This window comes from Pongo pygmaeus, chromosome 3 (genome assembly GCF_028885625.2).
Source record: "Pongo pygmaeus isolate AG05252 chromosome 3, NHGRI_mPonPyg2-v2.0_pri, whole genome shotgun sequence".
NCBI classification, from domain to species: domain Eukaryota; kingdom Metazoa; phylum Chordata; class Mammalia; order Primates; family Hominidae; genus Pongo; species Pongo pygmaeus.
Window position 1 is genome coordinate 186203862 of NC_072376.2, and position 24418 is coordinate 186228279.

The following is a 24418-nucleotide window of genomic DNA, read 5'->3' on the forward strand; positions in this document are numbered from 1 at the left end:
GTGCAAAATTCTATCAGAGAATGTTATAATCTACTAAAGGACACAAAAAAAAGACTTGAAAAAAATAAAAATTTATAAAGAAGATTCTCCCTAAGTATACTCATAAATTTAAGGCAATCTCAGTAAAAATGGTAATAATTTTTTTAGCTAAGCTAAGTGCTTCTAGTTCATAAGAAGAAATAGAATAATAAGAAAATTTTGGAGAAAAAATGATAAGGGGCTAATCATAACAAATAATAAAATACATAATAAAATTGGCCTGAATAAACACAGATATCTATAGCACAAAAGTTAAATAGACCCAGATAAAAATGTGAAGTTAACATAAGATAAAATTAACATTTCAAATCAAGGAGACAATAGTTGCCTCAGCGATAGTACAGAACAACTACCCATTCTGAAGAAAAAAAAATTGAATCCCACACTTCATACAAAAAGTATGAAGATCCTAAGAAGACAAATCATTTTAAGCATTAAAAATGACAAAAAATATAATTACAAAAATTACACAAGAATTAGAATAGAGATAGTCTCCTAAGTGTGATTTAAAAAAAAAAAAAACTAGAAGCAATCAACGAAAAGGTTAATTCATTTACATAAAAAAATTTTATGTGAAAATAAAAGTCAAATGACAATCTGGGAAAAATTATTTGCACCTAATACCCTTCATACATAAAGATCTCTCACAAATCAATAAGATTAAGCATTATTTTTAAAAGGCAAAATATTGCGACAGTTCACAGAAATGAAAATACAAATAACTCATCCATCAAAAGTTATTGATTCTCAATTATGATAAGAAAAATGTGAATTAATATTATAATGATAGATTTTTCACTTATCAGATTTGCAACAATCAAGAACTTTGATAGCAATGTGTTGGTTTAGAGGAACAGACGCTTTCAAATACAGTCAGTCACTGTAGTTAAAAGTGGTACAACCTCTAGTTGGAACGATTAGAAAATATGTTTCAAGATGTAAAATGTGTGTATATGTTGGCTCAACAATTTTATTTCTATTCACATAAACCAAAGATAAACTCACACCTGTGTGAAATGACACATATACAACACGTGTATCTCAATATTGTTCTTATGGATGGAAAAAGTGGAAAACACTCAACATTTATCACTAAGGGACTGACTGAATTAATTATTATCTACCTATGCTATAGATTACAGTATAGTCTTTAAAAATAAAGCAACTTTATTTTTACTAGTATGGAATAATATCCAAGCCTATTGGTAAGTGAAAAAAAGGCAAAGTATGTAGAACAACTGTGCAAAAATTAAAATGAAGGGAATACACATGTTTTTATTTATATTGAATAATTTATATATAAAACATATATAGTATATGTGAACATATTTATAAGACAAAATTAAAATGGTTTCATATGCAGACAATATTCATAGATGTCCTCATGAATTCAACAAATATTTGTTGAAAGCCTATTATGTGAAAATGACATTGTTATTGAAGATAATATAATATTATAATCTGCAGGAATGACAAGGTCTCTACCTTATGAAATTGAGTGCCAAGAAAGATTATACATAAACAAATATGATCATTTAAATCAGCCAATATTATAAGGCAGGATGCCCATAATAAAACAGTTATAACTGACCACGTCATTGACTTGGCATCTATATGCCAAGGTGGAAGAGGGCAGAATGGGCTGTGCTATTTCCTGGCCCCCATTTCTCACATATTAAACCCAATACCTGGCTCAATATGCATTCTCTGTTGGCCCCTGAAGGCCCCTGACTTTTAAGACCCTCTTAATGGAAGGAATTTAGTTTGGATGGTCAGAAGAACCTTTTAAAATACATCTATATCTGCATTCATGTGTTAACATATATTTACATGAATCTCACAATTGTTTAAATACAAACTCTAGAAACAAATCCAAGGTATCGATTAGGCCAAAACTTCCAAGCTAAAGGAAGGACTTTGGTCCACTAGGAAACCCCTGAGCAAAGAGAATGAGCGATTTGTTGAATAGTGTTCTCCGCATGGCATCCCTTCCACAGGTCTGGACCCCAGGGTAGCTTCTTTTCTTCACCCCTTACACCTCCAACCTTGAGTCTCTCTCATCCAGCCGTCACCAAAGCACTGTTTGCAGTGAATGTTCCATATGTTATACAACTCACAGATTTGTAAGAGAAACTACAAAATCATGACACACCGGCATCCTAAAGAAACGGGTTGTTTCTGGGCCCTTGTCCCCAAGCCGGGTGGTTGGCCCCCAGCCTCCACACTTGCTAACTTGCCAAACACTTGGTTCCCAAGACAAACCACTGTCAAAGAACCTCAGTATTAATTCATAAGCATTTTCACTTTCTCCATAGTTGTCTGAAAATACAAAAGCCCCCCAGGGTGTTTAATTTATACTCCTAAAGTAGTTCATTTGCCTCCCTGGAAGGGTACAACTCAATCTCATTTTAGGATTTTACACTTTTTCCCTTAAGCCATCTCTCATTAAACTATCATGACAATGCTTTGTACACATGGTTTTGTTAGAAATAAATTCAGCCTTATAAAATGTGCTCATTAGAAATCCTTTTTATGCCAAGGATGATTCTAAAATATTTTATATACCTTCTCATAGCCTTTATGAGACAGTTGTATTAGAGACCACTCCCTACTTCTGAGCTTGCAAAGTAAGTCAAAGTGTAGTTGCATTTCATATCTAAAATGTGACAGAAGCCTTTTTATGGCACATCACTTACCCCCAGATACACAAGAAAATATCTGGAATTGTTCCTATGGAATTTTTCATACAGTATTTAGCCTAGATGACATTAAAATATCCATTTTAGTTCAACATACCCAGAACTGATCTTCCAAAGAAAATATTAAAATGACTCTAAACTCATTCAGAAACTCAAAGATAAACAGAAACAGCTGCTAAATGTCTCACCAGCCAGTCTGAGATTCAATTACCCAACAAAAGATACCTCAGGTGTATCAGAGCACTTTCAAGTTAAATTTTATGTCTATTAGATATAAGCCTAGGGGCAAGTATGAATTCCTCCCAGTTGTTACTTCCTTTATGTCTAATGGCATTTTCCTAATTCCCTGTTTAATTTTATTTTAGCTTTTATAGATAGTTGTAAAGTGAGCAAGCTATAACAGTTTACATGGCATTCAGTACCTGTGGTAAGGTCAATTTGACTTCCTATAGAAATCTTTTTAATGTTGAGATTTTTTTCCAAAGTTTTCTATTTTTCTGGTTGCCATTTTTCCCTAACAAGAAAAATGAAATATAGTCTAATCATGCTAATGCTTCTAACACATCAATCTATATAAAGCAAGTCAGTTTGCCCCCCATACAAGAGGTATTTGTACAGAAAGTTTCAAAATAAAACGCCTCTTCATACAGTCCTCAAGTCCTTCACCCAAATCCAAATAACAATATTACTGTGAGCCTTCAGAGTGTATACACACATTAACTTTAGAGGTATAAGAATTTGATTTTTGGTTCCAAGATGGCCAAATAGGTCTGCATGAGCAACGCAGAAGATGGGTGATTTCTGCATTTCCAACTGAGGTATCAGATTCATCTCACTGGGACTCGTTGGACAGTGGGTGCAGCCCATGGAGTGTGAGCCAAAGCAGGGCAGGACATCACCTCACCTGGGAAGCACAAGGGGTCAGGGAATTCCCTTTCCTAGCCAAGGGAAGCCGTGACAGATGGTACCTGCAAAATCGGACACTCCCACCCTAATACTGCGCTTTTCCAATTGTCATAGCAAATGACACACCAGGAGATTATATCCCATGCCTGGCTCGCCAGGTCCCACACCTACAGAGCCTTGCTCGCTGCTAGCACAGCAGTCCAAGATCCAACTGCAAGGCCCCAGTGAGGCTGGGGGAGGGGCGTCTGCCATTGCTGAGGCTTGACTAGGTAAACAAAGCAGCAGGGAAGCTTGAACTGGGTGGAGCCCACCGTAGCTCAATGAGGCCTGCCTGCTTCTGTAGACTCCACCTCTGGGGGCAGGGCATAGCTAAACAAAAGGCAGCAGAAACTTCTGCAGACTTAAACATCCCTGTCTGACAGCTTTGAAGAGAGCAGTGGTTCTCCCAGCATGGAGTTTGAGATCTGAGAATGAACAGACTGCCTCCTCAAGTGGGCCTCTGATCCCCGAGTAGCCTAACTGGGAGACACCTCCCAGTAGGGGCCGACTGACACCTCATACAGCCGTGTACTCCTCTGAGACAAAGCTTCCAGAGGAAGGATCAGGCAGCAACATTTGCCGTTCTGCAATATTTGCCGTTCTGCCGCCTCCGCTGGTGATACCCAGGAAAACGGTCTGGAGTGGACCTGCAGCTAAGGGTCCTGACTGTTAGAAAGAAAACTAACAAACAGAAAGGAATAACATCAACAAAAAGGACATCCACACCAAAATCCCATTGTAGGTCACCATCATCAAAGACCAAAGGTAGATAAAACCACAAAGATGGGGAGAAACTAGAGCAGAAAAGCTGAAAATTCTAAAATTCAGAGCGCCTCTTCTCCTCCAAAGGATTGCAGCTCCTCACCAGCAACAGAACAAAGCTGGACGGAGAATGACTTTGACAAGTTGACAGAAGTAGGCTTCAGAAGGTTGGTAATAACTAACTTCTTCGAGCTAAAGGAGGATGTTTGAGCCCATTGCAAGGAAGCTAAAAACCATGAAAAAAGATTAGATGAATGGCTAACTAGAATAAACAGCATAGAGAAGACCTTAAATGACCTGATGGAGCTTAAAACCATGGCATGTGAACTACGTGATGCATGCACAAGCTTCAGTAGCCGATTCAATCAAGTGGAAGAAAGGGTATCAGTGATTGAAGATCAAATGAATGAAATGAAGTGAGAAGAGAAGTTGAAAGAAAAAAGATTAAAAAGAAATGAACAAAGCCTCCAAGAAATACGGGACTATGTGAAAAGACCAAATCTACATTTGATTGGTGTACCTGAAAGTGATGGGAAGAATGGAACCAAGTTGGAAAACACCCCTCAGGATATTATTCAGGAGAAATTCCCCAACCTAGCAAGGCAGGCCAACATTCAAATTCAGGAAATACAGAGAATGCCACAAAGATATTCCTCAAGAAGAGCAACCCCAAGACACATAATTGTCAGATTCACCAAGATTGAAATGAAGGAAAAAATGTTAAGGGCAGCCAGAGAGAAAGGTCAGGTTACCCACAAAGGGAAGCCCGTCAGACTAACAGCTGATCTCTCAGCAGAAACTCTACAAGCCAGAGGAGGGGGGGCCAATATCCAACATTCTTAAAGAAAAGAACTTTCAACCCAGAATTTCATATCTAGCCAAACTAGGCTTCATAAGTGAAGGAGAAATAAAAGGCTTTACAGACAAGCAAATGCTGAGAGATTTTGTCACCACCAGGCCTGCCTTGCAAGAGCTCCTGAAGGAAGCACTAAACATGGAAAGGAACAACCGGCACCAGCCACTTCATAAACATGCCAAATTGTAAAGACCATCGATGCTAGGAAGAAATTGCATCAACTAATGAGCAAAATAACCAGCTAACATCATAATGACAGGATCAAATTCACACATAACTATATTAACCTTAAATGTAAATAGGCTACATGCCCCAATTAAAAGACGCAGACTGGCAAATTGGATAAAGAGTCAAGACCCATCAGTGTGCTATATTCAGGAAACCCATCTCACATGCAGAGACACAGATAAGCTCAAAATAAAGGGATGGAGGAAGATCTACCAAGCAAATGGAAAACAAAAAAAAAAGGCAGGGATTGCAATCCTAGTCTCTGATAAAACAGACTTTAAACCAACAAAGATCAAAAGAGACAAAGAAGGCCATTACATAATGGTAAAGGGATCAATTCAACAAGAAGAGCTAACTATCCTAAATATATATGCACCCAATACAGGACCACCCAGATTCATAAAGCAAGTCCTTAGAGACCTACAAAGAGACATAGACCCCCACGCAATAATAATGGGAGACTTTAACACCCCACTGTCAACATTAGACAGTTTAACGAGACAGAAAGTTTACAAGGATATCCAGGACTTGAACACAGCTCTGCACCAAGAGGACCTAATAGACATCTACAGAACTCTCCACCACATATCAACAGAATATACATTCTTCTCGGCACCACATCGCACTTATTTCAAAACTGACCACATAGTTGGAAGTAAAGCACTCCTCAGCAAATGTAAAACAACATAAATTATAACAAACTGTCTCTCAGACCACGGTGCAATCAAGTTAGAACTCAGGATTAAGAAACTCACTGAAAACCTCACAACTACATGGAAACTGAACAACCTGCTCCTGAATGACTACTGGGTAAATAACAAAATGAAGGCAGAAATAAAGATGTTCTTTGAAACCAATGAGCCAGAGGAGGGGGGTGACAAAAGACAAAGACAGAACATACCAGAATTTCTGGGACACATTTAAAGCAATGTAGAGGGAAATTTATAACACTAAATGCCCACAGGAGAAAGCAGGAAAGATGTAAAATCGACACCCTAACATCACAATTAAAAGAACTAGAGAAGCAAGAGCAAACAAATTCAAAAGCTAGCAGAAGGCAAGAAATAACTAAGATCGGAGCAAAACTGAAGGAGGTAGAGACACAAAAAAAAACCTTCAAAAGTTCACTGAATCCAGCAGCTAATTTCTCAAAAAGATCAACAAAATAGATAGACGGCTAGTAAGACTAATAAAGAAGAAAAGAGAGAAGAATCAAATAGATGCAGTAAAAAATGAGGAAGGGGATATCACCACTGATCCCACAGAAATACAAACTACCATCAGATAATACTATAAACACTTCTACACAAATAAACTAGAAAATCTAGAAGAAATGGATAAATTCCTCGACACATACACCCTCCAAAGTCTAAGCCAGGAAGAAGTCAAATCCCTGAACAGACCAATAACAAGGTCTGAAATTGAGGCAGTAATTAATAGCCTATCAACAAAAAAAGTCCAGTACCAGATGGATTCACAGCCGAATTCTACCAGAGGTACAAAGAGGAGCTGGTACCATTCCTTCTGAAACTATTCCAAACAATAGAAAAAGAGGGAATCCTCCCTAACTCATTTTATGAGGCCAGCATCATCCTGATACCAAAGACTGGCAGAGATGCAACAAAAAAAGAGAATTATAGACCAATACCCCTGATGAACAGTGATGCAAAAATCCTCAATAAAATACTGGCAAACCGAATCCAGCAGCACATCAAAAAGCTTATCCACCACAATCAGGTTGGCTTCATCCCTGGAATGAAAGGCTGGTTCAACATATGCAAATCAATAAATGTAATCCATCATATAAACAGAACCAAAGACAAACACCACATGATTATCTCAACAGATGCAGAAAAGGCCTTTGACAAAATTCAACAACGCTTCATGCTAAAAACTCTCAATAAACTAGGTATTAATTGGACGTATCTCAAAATAATAAGAGCTCTTTATGACAAACCCACAGCCAATATCATACTGAATGGGCAAAAACTGGAAGCATTCCCTTTGAAAACTGGCACAAGACAGGGATGCCCTCTCTCACCACTCCTATTCAACATAGTGTTGGAAGTTCTGGCCAGGGCAATCAGGCAGGATAAAGAAATAAAAAGTATTCAATTAGGAAAAGAGGAAGTCAAATTGTCCCTGTTTGTAGATGACATGCTTGTATATCTAGAAAACCCCATCGTCTCAGCCCAAAATCTCCTTAAGCTGATAAGCAACTTCAGCAAAGTCTCAGGATCAAAATCAATGTGCAAAAATCACAAGCATTCCTATACACCAATAACAGACAAACAGAGCCACATCATGAGTGAACTCCCATTCACAATTGCTTCAAAGAGAATAAAATACCTAGGAATCCAACTTACAAAGGGATGTGAAGAACCTCTTCAAGGAGAACTACAAACCACTGCTCAAGGAAATAAAAGAGGACACAAACAAATGGAAGAACATTCCATGCTCATGGACAGGAAGAATCAATATCATGAAAATGGCCATATTGCCCAAGGTAATTTATAGATTCAATGCCATCCCCATCAAGCTACCAATGACTTTCTTCACAGAATTGGAAAAAACTACTTTAAACTTCATATGGAACCAAAAAAGAGCCCACATTGCTAAGACAATCCTAAGCAAAAAGAACAAAGCTGGAGGCATCACACTACCTGACTTCAAACTATACTACAAGGCTACAGTAACCAAAACAGCATGGCACTGGTACCAAAACAGAGGTATAGACCAATGGAACAGAACAGAGCTCTCAGAAATAATACCACAGGTCTACAACCATCTGATCTTTGACAAACCTGACAAAAACAAGAAATGGGGAAAGGATTCCCTATTTAATAAATGGTACTGGGAAAACTGGCTAGCCATATGCAAAAAGCTGAAACTTGATCCTTTCCTTACACCTTACACAAAAATTAATTCAAGATGGATTAAAGACTTAAATGTTAGACCTAAAACCATAAAAACCCTAGAAGAAAACCTAGGCAATACCATTCAGGACATAGGCATGGGCAAGGACTTCATGACTAAAACACCAAAAGCAATGGCAACAAACGCCAAAATTGACAAATGGGATCTAATTAAACTAAAGAGCTTCTGCACAGCACAAGAAACTACCATCAGAGTGAAATGGCAACTTACAGAATGGGAGAAAATTTTCTCAATCTACTCATCTGACAAAGGGCTAATATCCAGAATCTACAAAGAACTCAAACAAATTTACACGAATAAAACAAACAACCCCATCAACAAGTGGGCGAAAGATATGAACAGACACTTCTCAAAAGAAGACATTTATGCAGCCAATAGACACATGAAAAAATGCTTATCATCACTGGCCATCAGAGGAGTGCAAATCAAAACCACAATGAGATACCATCTCACACCAGTTAGAATGGTGATCATTAAAAAGTCAGGAAACAACAGGTGCTGGAGAGAATATGGAGAAATAGGAACACTTTTACACTGTTGGTGGGAGTGTAAACTAGTTCAACCATTGTGGAAGACAGTGTGGAGATTCCTCAAAGATCTAGAACTAGAAATACCATTTGACCCAGTGATCCCATTACTGGGTATATACCCAAAGGATTGTAAATCATGCTACTATAAAGACATATGCACACGTATGTTTATTGTGGCACTACTCACAATAGCAAAGACTTGGAACCAACCCAAACGTCCATCAATGATAGACTGGATAAAGAAAATGTGGCACATATACACCATGGAATACTATGCAGCCATAAAAAAGGATGAGTTTGTAGGGACATGGATGAAGCTGGAAACCATCATTCTGAGCAAACTATCACAAGGACAGAAAACCAAACACCGCATGCTCTCACTCATAAGTGGGAATTGAACAATGAGAACACTTGGACACAGAGTGGGGAACATCACACATTGGGGCCTGTTGTGGGGTGGGGGGAGGCAAGGGATAGCATTAGGAGAAATACCTAATGTAAATGATGAGTTAATGGGTGCAGCACATAAACATGGCACATGTATACATATGTAACAAACTTCCACATTGTGCACATATACCCTAGAACTTAAAGTATAATTTAAAAAAATAAAATAAAATAAAAAATAAAGAATTTGATTTTTATATTCTACATCAAGGTCAGCAATCTATAACACATAAGGCCAACAGAAGTTACCCAGTACTCCCTTTTCCTCTCCAAACAGCTGAGAATACATATAATGCCTTTCTTCACCCAACACACACATTCACAGACCTGCATGTTATCGTACACCCTGACTCCTCTCATGGAGGCCAACATATGGATACACGTCAACCACCTCATGTAACCCCCAACATACCAGAAAAATAGGCTGTCCACTAGGTAGACTATACCGTGTAATCACCATTCTTGAGCACCTATAATGTGCCTCCTCCAAATGCTGTGTGTATTATTTAATTCAGTCCTTACAACCACCTATGAAGTAGATACATCACCCCAACTTTATGGAAGATGACAATGAGACTCAGAAAATGGTGGAAACCACCAAATTGAAGCTGGGGTCACTGTGCCACATCGTGAAAGTGTATCAACTTTTCCTAGAGGTAGAAATAATTTGCAAACACCATTATAAACCTTCAAGAGTCTTCACATTTTTTATTTTGGTGAAAACATCTTCGTATTGAATATTGCTAAAAAAAAAAAACTAACAAAAAATTTAAAACTGAATTTCTATTTGATTCTTTGAAGTATTTATTGCAATGCTGTTCATTTGAGTAGCATTTGACTGAGTGCTTGTTTTAAAGTGCACCCTTGGCTCCTAGAAACCCAAACCCTCACTGTTCACGAAAAGAGTTTTTAAATGTGGATGTTTGACTTGCAAGAAGACAGAAACCCACCTCATTTTAACTTAGAAGAAAGGAAGAATTCGGGAGGAAGCTCATGGAAACAGTGCAAAAGTCAGGAAAATGGATGAGTCTCTTGGTGGCCTGAGGGCCTCAAGTGCTGCTAGGACCTTTGCTCTGAATGTCTCCCCACCATGCCTCTCAGTGTCCGCTTCATTCCCTCTCGTGGACTCCCCTCCTGCCCCTCAGGCATGGCCGCTGAAAGCTCTCGGGCTTTCATTTTCTGCTTCACCACCAGAGAGGTAGTTCCAGCCAGCAAGATGAAACCTCAGAGAAGGACTTCAATTCACCTGGCCTGAGACATGTTCCCACCCCTGCCATCAGGACATGGCAAGATTGACAGCCCAAGTGAGGGGCAAAGGAAAATCCTATTTGAATATTTCTGTAAAAGAAGGAAGTTTCTGTTCCACTACAGAAAGTCAACTCTTTAAAAATGTTTTTAAAACTTTGATTATATTTTTAGCAGATGGTGAATCCAGAAAATTTAAGCAATAAACTCAAATTCTGGAGACATATGGAAATATGGTAAAAAGCAGGTGCTTTGCCTCTGGTGTAAATTCTAAGCTGCAGAATAACAAATTAAGGGAAATGACAGGTTAGGTCCTTAATTACATTTTACCCAAAGAAGCACTCTTCAGATGTTCAAATCCAGTTTTTCCTCCCCAAGACTTAAAGTTTTGAATAAACATTAAGTGATACATCTGTTTTTAAGTTTCATTCCCCGCCCCCAAATCACTGTTTTTAAGACTGCTTAATGTTACTGTAGAAATTGAACACTTTCTTAAAAGTAGTGATCCCGTGAACAATGTAACCTCTGAAGCTCTTCTGCTACCACTCAAACCTCTAGAAACTCATTAAATGCAAAATTGACCACATTTTTTATACTGACACAACAGAGCGTTTCTGACTTAGAAAAAATTCTAAGCAGATAACTCAAGAAATTAGGGAATTTTCCCCTGAAAATAAAACCATCGTATTCTCATTAAAGACTATAAACACATTTCTAACTTCTACTTTTATTTCATTCTGATCAACAAATAGAAAAGGGGGATCAGGACAAGTCAAAATAAGCTGTTCTTTTTTTCTCGCTATCTCAGAGAATAACCTCAAAATCCAGATTTCTGTGAATAAAGGAAAGCAATGCTTTGTGGAAGTGTATCTTCCCAAAGTTACCCTTTTTAAATGTAGTTTTATTACATCTAGCCCAGAAAAGTAGTTTAATGATAGACATAGCCCTTTTCAAAATCTATATCCCAAAGCTTTTCAGGTTAACAATATTTTAATTTCTAGATAGATGGTAAAGTGCTTGACTATCTAGTCTTAAAAATTTTTTCAACCTTACCCGGCCTAAGTCATACCATACAATTAGAAAGTTATTTTCTGGTCCTAGAAATTTAATTATTTATGTATATACAGACTGCTGTATTTTTAACATCACTCATTTCTTTAATTTATAGTAAACCACTTGTGAATGAAAATAAGCTCAAAAAAGCTTATTCCCTTGAAATTTACATTTGAATGTACTATGATCGTAGCTGTTATTTTTAATGGCAGCTAGCTACAGAGTGAGTTATCATTAAGTAACTCAGTTGTCTGGAATTAACCTGACTTTATATTAATAAACCAATAACTCATTCATTCATTCAGTCAACAAATACCTACAGAGTACCATGTGTCAGGCACTGTTAAAGGTGCTTAGGATACATCACTTAATGAACATAGTAAATAAGTGAGATATCTACTGAGTTAGAAGGTGTGAGAACACAGGCAGAAGAGGGTGATGAGTACTGAGAGTATAGGATGGATCAAAAGGATTTGGAGCTATGACTTGAAGGAGATGAGGGAACTAGGCATGTGGAGTTCTGCAAGAAGAGAATTCCAGGCAGAAGAAACAGCCAAGATAATGCCCGAGGGTGACAGAGTATCTGGCTTGTAGGAGGAACAGAAAAGAAGCCAGAATAGCTTGGGCAGAAAGAGGGAAGGAAAGAAGCATAGGAAATAAGATTAGAGAGATAGCCAATTTTGGGACTGAATGCTTTTAATAAATACTTTTTTGAGAATTTGAATTATTATTTCCATAAAGCATATTATGCTTCATCTTACACCTGATAATAATGTTCCCTTATTATCCTCCTAATAACCAGTTTCTTATTGAAACTAATTTCATAGTTCATGTGACCAGTATAATTGTATGATTCTATTGAATTTAACATTCTCTATGTCCAAATTTCAGGTTGTGGCTGATATTGAAAATTGTTTTAAAAATAAGACAAACATTTAATTATTCCATCAATTTGAACTACATTATGACAAAAGAAAAAATGCCAGGCCAGGCACAGTGGCTCATGCCTGTAATCCCAGCACTTTGGGAGGCTGAGGCAGGTGGATCACTTGAGGTCAGGAGTTCAACACCAGCCTAGCCAACATGGTGAAAACTGTCTCTACTAAAAACACAAAGATTAGCTGGGTGTGGCGGTGGGCCTCTATAATCCCAGCTATTTGGGAGCCTGAGGCAGGAGAATCACTTTAACCTGGGAGGCAGAGGTTGCAGTGAGCCATGATTGCTCACTGCACTCCAGCCTGGGTGACAGAGCAAGACCCTGTCTCAAAAAAAAAAAAAAAAGCAAAGAAAAAAATGCATGTGTTCATTCACAGCTGAAATAACATTTCTTCAAAATATTTATGCTGTCAAAAGAAGACACATTATTTGCAAATGTAAAATATTTCTCTAAGAGTTAACTACTAAAGTATGGCGATATGGTTTGACTGTGTCCTCGCCCAAATCTCAACTTGAATTGTATCTCCCAGCATTCTCATATGTTGTGGGAGGGACCCAGGGGGAGGTAATTGAATCATGGGGGCTGGTCTTTCCCATGCTATTCTCATGATAGTGAATAAGTCTCACGAGATCTGATGGGTTTATCAGGGGTTTCCACTTTTGCTTCTTCCTCATTTTTCTCTTGCCACCACCACGTAAGAAGTGCCTTTCACCTCCTGCCATGATTCTGAGGCCTCCCCAGCCATGTGGAACTGTAAGTCCAATTAAACCTCTTTTTCTTCCCAGTTTCACGTATGTCTTTATCAGCAGCATGAAAACAGACTAATACACATGGCATGCCAATTTTTTTAGACTATCATCACATCATACTACCAAAAATGTCTTTTAAAAATATAATCCATATCTTTCAGAACAAATATGGAATTTGATACCTGCCACAACAGTGTGCTTTCCTAAGGAATCATGTTCCCACACTAATACCTAAACAATCTACTGTATCAGAATGTGAATGCTTCTACTGAAATGTGCATAGTTATTGGAAGACTGAAAAAAAAATAAAGTAGTGCATAGTGATATCCAGGGGATAGAGACAAAAACAACTCTAAGATTAAAGATAGTGGAAGCAGTGTGCTATGGTAAAAGTAAGGGGGCCCTGAGGTTGTGTGAAGCAACACTAAATTAAAAAAGCCTTAGGGGCTTCCACATAAGTAGGAGCACTAAGTATAATTGAAAGAAGAAGCCACTGTACTCACTTACTCCACAAATATTTATTGAGTGTCTTCTATGTGCTGAACCCTTCAACAGTAGCTGGAGATATAATAGTGAAAAAAAAAGTCATGGAATTTATAGTCCGGTGAGGGGAGGCAGATGCTAAGCAAATCATACAGGGGCACTCAAAGAAATAACTTCATTACAGTTATCCTAAGTGCTATTGTTAGAGTAGACAGATAGCTAGGCATGAGCAGGATGGGGAGCCCCTGAGGAAATGGAGGTCTGGAGAAATCTCACACCTCAGAGATCACCAGAAACAGGTAGGCCAGTTATAAGCAGAGAGGAGGGGAAATACCTATGTTGGAAGGACAGCTCCTTAAGAGACCCAGTAATCGTCTCTTTGCAGTTAACCTGTCAGGATGTAGCTAGGTGCGTGCTGAGAAGGAAGGGAAGAGGGTTTATTAGTCTGTTTTCACACTGCTGATAAAGACATACCCGGGACTGGGCAATTTATAAAATAAAGAGGTTTAATGGACTTACAGTTCTACATGGCTGGGAAGGTCTCAGGATCATGGCGGAAGGCAAGAAGGAGCAAGTCACATCTTACATGGTGGCAGGGAAGAGAGAACTTGTGCAGGGGAATCCCTCTTTATAAAACCATCAGTTCTCATATGACTTATTCACTATCATGAGAACAGCACTGGAAAGACCCACCCCCATGATTCAGTTACCTCCCACTGGGTCCCTACCACTACACTTGGGAATTGTGGGAGCTACAATTCAAGATGAGATTTGGGTGGGGACACAGGAAACCATATGAGAGGACAGAGAAATTCCTAAGAAATATGCAGGTACAACAAGTATAGATCTGACCTCTATACAACCTTCCTGGGATGGTGCTAATGAGCAATGCAGCCACTAGGTAGACTTAATATCCAACACTGCCCCATGCATGCACACTAAGGGGAGTATATTAGTCTGTTTTCACACTGCTGATAAAGACATACCCAACACTGGGCAAGTTACAAAAGAAAGGTTTAAATGGATTTATGGTTCCACATGGCTGGGGAGGCCTCACTATCATGGTGGAAGGCAAGGAGGAGCAAGTCACATCTTACTTGAATGGCCTCAGGCAAAAAGAGCTTGTGCAGGAAAACTCCCCCTTATAGTAAGCATCAAATCTCGTGAGACTTACTACCACGAGAACAGCACAGGAAAGACCTGCCCCCATGATTCAATTACCTCCCACCGGGTCCCTCATACAACACGTGGGAATTCAAGATGAGATTTGTGTAGGGACAGAGCAAAACCATATCAGGGAGGGTCCCACAAGCCTGGGGTGGGAACTAGGCAGGGAAAGGTCAGGAACTTAAGGCAGAAGCAGGAAAACTAGACAAAGAAAAAAGGTGATGACTTAAGACAGAGGTGAAAACTTCAAGAAAAAAATCCAACATCATAAAAACCCAATGCAGAACTCTCGGGGTGTGCCTGGCCCATTCTCTTTCAGCAGCCCACTCTGCCTCATCTTTCACAATGTCCTGTCCCTTTAAATAAACTCTCTGCTCCCTCTTTCCCTTCAAGTAAAGCTTTCTACTGTCTTTGAAATGGCCAAAACCTTTCTCCCAAGACTATTAAGGACTGAGGATTCCCACACTTCTGGGCAACACTGTCTCCAATTGAAAGAAGGCTCCATGTGCTCAAAACTTTAAGTGGGTCACACATTAGAGCTTCTGTCTGGGACGGATGCTTGGCACCTAGTGAGTGCTCACTACGTATTTGTTCACTTAACGAAGTATATGAAAGAGAAGCACAGGATAGAGTGAGAGCATGAAACAGGGAATGCCAACCACATCTGGAGGCTCAGTGTGAGTTAAGCTGAAATCCGGAAAATATAGAGGAGAAGACAAGGAATAGGAAAGAAGGAAAGGGAAGAGGAGAAGGTGGGAGAATTTTCTTTGGAGAAAACAACTGATGGCAGCAAGCTCTGAGGAGGGAAACCTGATCCTCCCTAAGGAATTAAAAATCGCTCTGGCCAGGGGAGTGGGAAGGTAGTGACTGAGAGACAAGTAGGCAAAGGCCAGATCCTGCAAGGTCTTGGAACCTTTATGGAGCAGTTGTAACTTTGCCCTAAGAGCAATAGAAAACCACTGAAGGATTTTGATAGAGGGATGGTATGCTCAGATCTATGTTTTTTCGTTTTTTTGTTTTGTCGAGACAGAGTTTGGCTCTGTCGCCAGGCTAGAGTGCAGTGGCGCGATCTCGGCTTACTGCAAGCTCCAACTCCTGGGTTCACGCCATTCTCCTGCCTCAGCCTCCCGAGTAGCTGGGACTACAGGTGCCCGCCACCATGCCCGGGTAATTTTTTTGTATTTTTAGTAGAGACGGGGTTTCACCGTGTTAGCCAGGATGGTCTCGATCTCCTGATCTCGTGATCCACCCGCCTCGGCCTCCCAAAGTGCTGGGATTACAGGCATGAGCCACCGCGCCTGGCTTTTTTCTTTTTTTTTAAGTGATCATAGGGGCCCTACGGTGGGAAAAAAAATAAATCGCAGGATTCTATAGTTTTCTCAACACTGAATTTAGAATTTAAAAAGTCTGCCCAGAAGTTTCTTGAATTTGACTTAACTACACAGAGAAACTTCTGAGGGGAAGAATTTTAAGAACCAGGATGAGGTTATCGATAGAAGACATGAATTTAGAGTCCTTGGAAATGGTGGTAACAGAACTCTAAGATGACCCTCTTCCCTTGGTTTATTCACATGAATATGTCAATGTTACATGTAAAAGAGATTTGGCAAATGTAATTAAGATTATCAATCAGTTCACTTTAAGAAGAGGAGGTGGTCAAGGTAGGCCTCGTCTAATCACATGAGTTTAACCACTGCTGGGATGGAAGTTCTGTGAACCAAGGAACTAAAAATGGCGTCGATAAGCTGAGAATGGTCCCCAGTCAGCAGCCATCAAGAAAATGGGGATCTCAGTCCCACAATTTGCAAACTGAATTCTGGCAATAACCTAAATAAACTTGAAAGCAGATTCTTCCCCTGAGGCTCCAAGTAAGAGCTCCACCCAGCAGACACCTAGACTTCAGCCTTGTGAGACCCGTGGTGGAGAGCCTTGTTGAGCCCTCATGGACTCCTGACCTACAGAACTGTGATACAGTAAATGTATGTTGTTTTAAACAACTAAGTATGTGGTCATCTGTTATGCACGTACATCTGTAAACACAGTGTTAGAGTGACCCTGTGAGAATAATTAGTTGAAATTTTATTACTGTGTGTCTATTAGGTTGTTTTGCTATATCTTAAAAAGGAAAGAGTCTTACTTACCCATTTGGGCTGCTACAGCAAAGTGCTATAGACTTATAAATAACAGAAATTTATTTCTCACTGTTCTGGATGCTGCAAGTCTGATATCAGAGTGCCAGCATTGTTGGGTTCTGGAGAGGGCTCTCTACCAAGTTGCAGACTGCCAACTACTCATTGTGTCTTCACATGGTGGAAAGACAGTGAGAGAGTTCTCTGGGGTCTCCCTACCTCCAAATACCACCACACTGGAGGTTAAAATTTCAACATATGAATTTCATAGGGTGGGTGGATACAAACATTCAATCCATAACAGAAAGCAATAATGATTTATTGAACTTTCTCTCGCGGCAGTTTTCATTCTGCAAATACTCTCCTAAGAAGCATTTAGTTCACTTCTGCTCACTTTGTAAGTATTTTACAAGATCACATGAAGTGAAGAATAGGTTAAGGCCAGAAAATGTAAGGCATTGCTCCAGACCTTGATCCCACATCTTGTCCTCACTTGTCACCATCTCCTAGTCCTGCAGGAGAGATTGGCCACCTCCACAAGCTAATCAATATTGTCACTTTTTTGTGAAAAATAAAAAGCTGTGCCAACAAATTCCTATCTCCCAGCTGCAGATGATAAGAAAGTTTCTTTGCCTTGACATTTGCTTATCTTTGACCAATAAGCACTGATATTTGATTATACACTGGACTATCCAGCATTCTCCTCCCTCCCATTTCCCACCCCATCACCTGTTGTCTAATTACTTTTAAATTCTACCTCTTTAAAATGCACGAGTAAGAATTAAAGTAATCTCTCAAATAATTACAGTCACTACATTTGATTTAAAATATCAGAAGAGGCTGAGAAAAAAATGAGTATTAATTAGGGTGGAACAACGTCTATAATACATCCAAAATCTTGGTAATTTAACATTAATAAGAATTTTCTATTGCTTGTCTCACAATTTGGAGGAGGAGGCATGAGCAATGCTTCACCCAGTTTTCAGCAACCCTGTCCCCATCCATTTAATGATTCTACCATCTGCTAGGGCCTCAGAATCCTCCTGTGTATCTTCTGCAATTACTCAGGCTCTGAGGGAAAAATATATTCTAAATAAGGTAGAGAAAGAAGTCCACTTGTAATTTCTTTGGCCCAGAGGTGATGCGCATGACTTCCATTTGCATTCCACTGGCAGGAAACAATTACATAGTCACATCTAAATACAAACGAGCTGGGAATTATAACTTGGCTGTGTGCCCAGGAGGAAGGGAGCATGGAAATTGCTGAGTCCTAGCTCTGTATCCCGTACAATAGAAAAAGATGAAATCTATGAGTGATCCATAAATTTTGGTTATCGGTGTTAGTAATTCACCTTTATCATGGATTTAGAAATATGTAGTTCCAATTACTACTGTTGCATAACAAAGCTTAGCACCATAAAGCAACTGTTTTATTAAGCTTTTGGATTTTGTGGGCCGCAAATTCAAAAAAAGGCACAGAGGAGATAGCTCGTTTCTGCCCTGTGATATCTGGAGTCCCGGAGGGATGATTCAACAGCAACGGGCTGGAATCACGTAGAGGCATCTTTATTCACAGCGCTGGCAGCTAATGTTGGTCATCAGTTAAAACTCCAAGCAAAGGTGTTTACCCAATGCATGACATCTCAGGTGCTTGGACTTTTTCACAATGGAGTAGCCTCAGAGAGTCAGATTTCTCACATGGAAGCCCAGAGTTTCAAACACAAATGCCCCAGAGGACAGGCTATGTGCCTTTTATGACCTATCTTCAACCACTTCTGTTGTACTCTACTGGTCTAAGAATTCATAAGCCCACCCTAATTCAAAGAGAGGAGACACAGACCGATCCCCTAATGGAAAGTTGGTTACCAAGGTCACATTGCAGAGGGGTATGTGCAATGGAAGATATTGTGGTGTCTAATTTTGGAAACTATAATCTCCCACATACATTATCTTAGAATCACTGAACTTTAGTGTTTGAAAGGATTAATTTCCTTATAGAACAAGAGCCAGCAAACAATAGTCCACTGCCAGTTTTTGTAAGCAAGGTTTAACTGAAATACGCCATGCCTATTTGTTAGCAGATTTGAGGAGTTCCAAAAGACACCATACGACCTACAAAGGCAAAAGTATTTATTATCTGGCCCTTTACAGAAATAGTTTGCATAATCTGTAGATACAATATCAATTAAACACGTGGACACTGAAGTTAGACTACTAAGTTTTCAAATCTCAGTTCTGGAAGTGGCCAGTTATGTGGCTTTGAACAAGCTACTCAGCGTCTCTAGGCTGCCATTTTCCCACCTTCATAATTGGGGAAACAGTAAAGTCTGTCATTGAATTGTGAGCATTACATGAAATAATTAATGAAAAGGGCATAATTAGCTTTCATAAATGCTAACTTGTGCTGTAGAATTGCCTTAAATTATCAGCTAGATCAAATGTCCATTCGAGTCATGTGTTTATCTCCAGTGTCATCTGCTGCAGATTTCAACACATCTAATGATACGGGAAGTCCATTCTATCTTTAATCATTTTATTAGAAATTTCTTTCTACTAGGTTGAAATCTGCCCCCTTATAGCTATATGCAATTAATCCTGGTTCTATCTCCTAAAGGCTCTACAAAACATCTCTTCCAAATATTAGGTTCTTTGAAAAGGCTATCTCTGAATTTTATCTTATCAGAACTACACATGTTTAGTTCTTTCAATTGCCTCTCCTAAGACAGAGTTCACATCACTTTTCAACTTTAAAATTCCCTTTAGAAGGAAATATAAAGCATTTATCCAGAAATTAGCAAAAGACTTCAGGCCTGCAGATACATCTAGATCTTTGGTCCCTAAATTCTCCATAGTATGTTAATGATGTGTGTTTTGTGCTACTCAGTCTTTTTCCACACTTCCTGCTGTGGAAGAGTTGATTTCTTAAGATCCTGGGACAGGTGTTTATTGTTGCCTTTTTATGTTCAATGTTATAGAGCTCCAGCCTGTGGAGATCTTTCCAGATGTTGATAATGTAGTTTAGACTGTCCACTGCCCTTACCAGCTTTATATCACCCACACATATTTCTGAAGGCTTGATCCAAATCGTTAATAAATATCCCATCAAGTTGAATTAATACTATGAGTAATCCTGAACTCAATTATAGTAACTGAATGTTGCTTTAATAATTGCACTTCTTCCTTCCTGGACTTCCATTGACCTTAATCACCATTTGTTCAACGATTCTCACTTGGGTGTCATTCCTCTTAGTGAAAGAAGTTGGAAGCAAATATAAAGGAAAACATAAGCATTTCTCTTTCTCTCTTTCAATATTACACTTCAAATCAAGATATGTATCTGTATTACTCAGGGGTCTCAGAGACCCCTGTATTACTGTATTACTGTATCTGTATTACTCAGAGAAACCAAACCAAGAGGAGAGAGAGATTAATTTTAAGGAATTGGTTCACATGATTGTGGAAGCTTGGTAAGTCCACAATCTTCAGAGTAGGTGGGCAAGCTGGAGACCCAGGGATTCTGCTGGCAGAATTCCTTCTTTCTCAGTAAAAGGCAGACTTTGTTCTATTAACATCTTCATCCAATTGAATGAGGCCCATCCACATCATGGAAGGTAATTCACTTTACTCAAAGTCCACTGATTTCAAATGTTAATGGAATGCAAAAAACACCTTCACAGAAAGATCCAGAATAGTGTTTGACCAAGTATCTGGGCACCATGGTCCAGCCAAGTTGAGTCATAAAATTAACCATCAGAGTATCTCTTTTTATAATCATTTATCTTACAATAAAAATAGCTAAGACTATAGCCTATATGAAGCCTGGATTTATGTTTTGATAATTAGTTCTTTTATAATAGAAGATCTGTTATATAAAACCACAATTAAGTGTGCGTCTGTCTGAGAAGGTAGTCATGGTTAAATATAACCATGACTTTTGTTACTAAATATAAAAGTACAGCATCTAGGGCCAGGTGCAGTGGCTCATGCCTGTAATCCCAACACTTTAGAAGGCCGAGGTGGGCAGATCACCTGAGGTCAGGAGTTCAAGACAAGCCTGGCCAACATGGTGAAACTCCGCCTCTACTAAAAATACAAAAAATTAGCTGAGCGTGTGGTAGTGGGCACCTATAGTCTCAGCCACTTGGGAGGCTGAGGTAGGAGAATTGCTTGAACACAGGAGGCAGAAGTTTCAGTGAGCCAAGATCACACCATTGCACTCCAACCTAGGCAACAAGAGCGAAACTCCATCTCAAAAAAAAAAGTACAGCATCTTAACTGATTATTTTCTGTACCTAAGAAAAAGATCAGTGGGGGGCAGAAATGAGAATGCAACTCTGATTTTTAAGGTTAGCACTGTTGCAAGTTTCAGAATGCAACTTAAAAGGTATGATATGCTTGTGTTCTTTAAAGCATTCACCTATTTTTAAAATTTCACTTTTTATATGTTAAATTTTTAAATTGGCATTTTAATTTCAAATGTTATTTCTTCAAATGATTTTACAAGATTATTGAAACAAATATCTATATAAATAAGATGTCTAAGCATGAAATGTCAGTTCAATACAATATTTGTAACAAAATTTTACTAGAATTTTTCTTAAGCCAACATGTTGTCTATGGAAACAGGATTTTATTGAACTAGTATTTTAGTTTTGGTTTTGTTTTGTTAAGACAGGGTCTCGCTCTGTTGCCCAGGCTGAAGTGCAGTGGTGCTAACATAGCTCACTTCAGCAAGCCTACCTCAGCCTCCCAAGTAGCTGGCACTGAAGGCTCACACCACCACACACAGCTAATTTTTGTATTTTTTGTAGAAATGTGGTTTTGTCATGTTGCCCAGGCTGGTCGTGACCACCTGGGCTCAAGCAATCCTCCCTCCTTGGCCTCCCAAAGTACTGGGATTATAAGCATGAACCACTGCACTCAGCTGTATTTTGGTTTTAAACTTTTATGAATCTAGGTTTAAAAAAAAAAGTGGTTTTCTTTTCTGGTTAGCCATTTATAATAAGTAGAAATTATTGATTTAAAGACTTTTAGAGATTTTAAGATGGTTTATGAGTCCTACTGATTATTCCTTTCTTGTGTGAAATTCACTGTTGTCTTTTGTTCTATTTTTCCCTCTTCAGGTTTGGATGTGTGGAGGAGAAATGTTTGATGTTCCATGTTCTAGAGTTGGTCATATCTACAGGAAGTACGTTCCATACAAAGTTCCATCTGGGACAAGCCTGGCAAGAGTGAGTAACTCAGCATCAGAACAGACTGGGGTTGATATGGCTTTCTGTAACCAGAGTAACCAACCTTGCCCATGGCACAGTCTGAGAAAAGCTCTCCAGTGTATAGAGAGCTCCTTTGCTTCTCAGAGTCTTATTTCCATTGCTTAAAGAAGTATTAACTATAATGCTATTTCTTGTTACAAATTGTTTCAAAGCATTTTCACATACATTATATTTAATCTTCATCATTACCTTCTGAGGTCTGTGTTCTTATCTTTATTTTGTAGATGGGAAAATGAAGTCTGAACTAGGTGGTTGTTCATGCTCACATGAATGCCAAAAGCAGAGCAGGTCCGCGAACCTGGGGCAGCCAGTTATCTCCACCCACATGGAGTGTAGCAGGATCTGTAATAAGTCAGATGGAAAAAGGGGTAAATGGGAGATGGGCAAAGGTGGATGTCCAAACTCTGCCTTCTTCTCTTTTATAAGTAGGGCCAGCTCTGCCTCAAATTTTGCCCCATCCTCAACATTTCAAAATTGGCTCAGTCTAAGATTTTTTTCCAATATTGTTTTGAATAAAACCTTTCTTGTAAACCAGATGCAAAGATGCTCTTCTCTTCTGCTGTTTGAAATATTTTTATGCATGTTTAGGAGAACAGACTCACAATACCATCTCCAAACAATCCTGACAATTTCTCTGCTTTCTATATTACTTTCTTCAGGGCTGGGTCAGTTTTTGTCACCACAATATGTACCTGCTACTGCTCAGAATCCAAATCTAGAAAAAGAGAATTTTATCACACTGCTACCCTAGAAATCAAATCCTGAATTATTCATTTTGGTTCTTTTACTAAGGCTGCAAGATATAACTATTTGATCTTTTATATAAGGCTCACATAACAAGCTTTCATAAAAATAAATAAACGAATCCACCAGGAATCATTAGAGTATCAGTAACACAAGGGTAGATCTTTGGTCTGTGTTAGTTACCGCTGTACTCCCAGAACCTAAAACGGGGCTGAGGGAACACTCAGATATTTGTTGAAAGAATTAATTAATCAGGAAAGCTAAGAGAGGAAAATGCTGGAGATTTAAGTTGTTACTAAAACTTAAATACTTTTTAATGAGTATAACAAAATTTTCTTTTACAGTGAATCTTTGTGGGGCGGGGGGAGTTGTTCTTCCTTATTCCCTTTCTGAGAGTATTCATCAACTGTCCATTTTTCTTTAGCCACATCCATATTCTTTAACAGCAATTAGAGCTTCTAGTAATAACATTACCTTGCACACACCTTGAATGGAAATACAGGCTGAGTATCCCTCATCCAAACTGCCTAGGACCAAGAGTGTTTCAGATTTTCAGATTTTTTCCCAGATTTTCAGATTTTTTCCAGATTTTGGGATGTTCACATATACATAATGAGATATCTTGGGGATAAGACCCAAGTCTTAACACAAAATTCATTTATGTTTCATATACGCCTTATATACATGGCCTGAAGGTAATTTTATACAATATTTTTAATAATTTTGTGCATGAAACCAAATTTGTGTTAGTACTTATGTGTGGAATTTTCTACTTGTGGCATCATGTTAGCACTCAAAGAGTTTTTGATTTTGGAGCATTTTGGATTTTGTATTTTCAGATTACGGATGCCCAACCTGTAGTAATATTCCTGCTTTCTCTAACTAAATTAAAATTTTAATTAGATGCTAATAACATATTCCTCTAAGTAGCTGTCAAAATACACTATTTGAAGGGAAAAAGCAGTCACAAAATCATAAAGTAATTAAAAAGCTGCATTTGGGTAAGGAAATATGGTTTGATTTAGTCATAAGACTTAAGACATATGAATCAGAAAACAATAGTTCACAGGAAAGTAAATGATTGAACAATTTAGAGCACATGTCACCAATCAGCCTGGTAGATATAATAAATGATAGCAGTTTAAAATATCCTAAAGATAATAATATTCTCTCATGTATCCACTTTTATTCACTC

General features: G+C 38.6%; 1 protein-coding gene across 1 annotated transcript in view; it reads left to right on the forward strand.

Moving 5' to 3' along the window:
* Positions 1–24418, forward strand: part of LOC129034653 (polypeptide N-acetylgalactosaminyltransferase-like 6) — a 231123-nt gene that overhangs the window by 97861 nt on the left and 108844 nt on the right. Inside the window, exon 4 of the mRNA XM_054484099.1 lies at positions 22330–22437. Coding sequence (XP_054340074.1) covers positions 22330–22437 — 108 coding nt within the window. The remainder of the gene's footprint in view (positions 1–22329; positions 22438–24418) is intronic.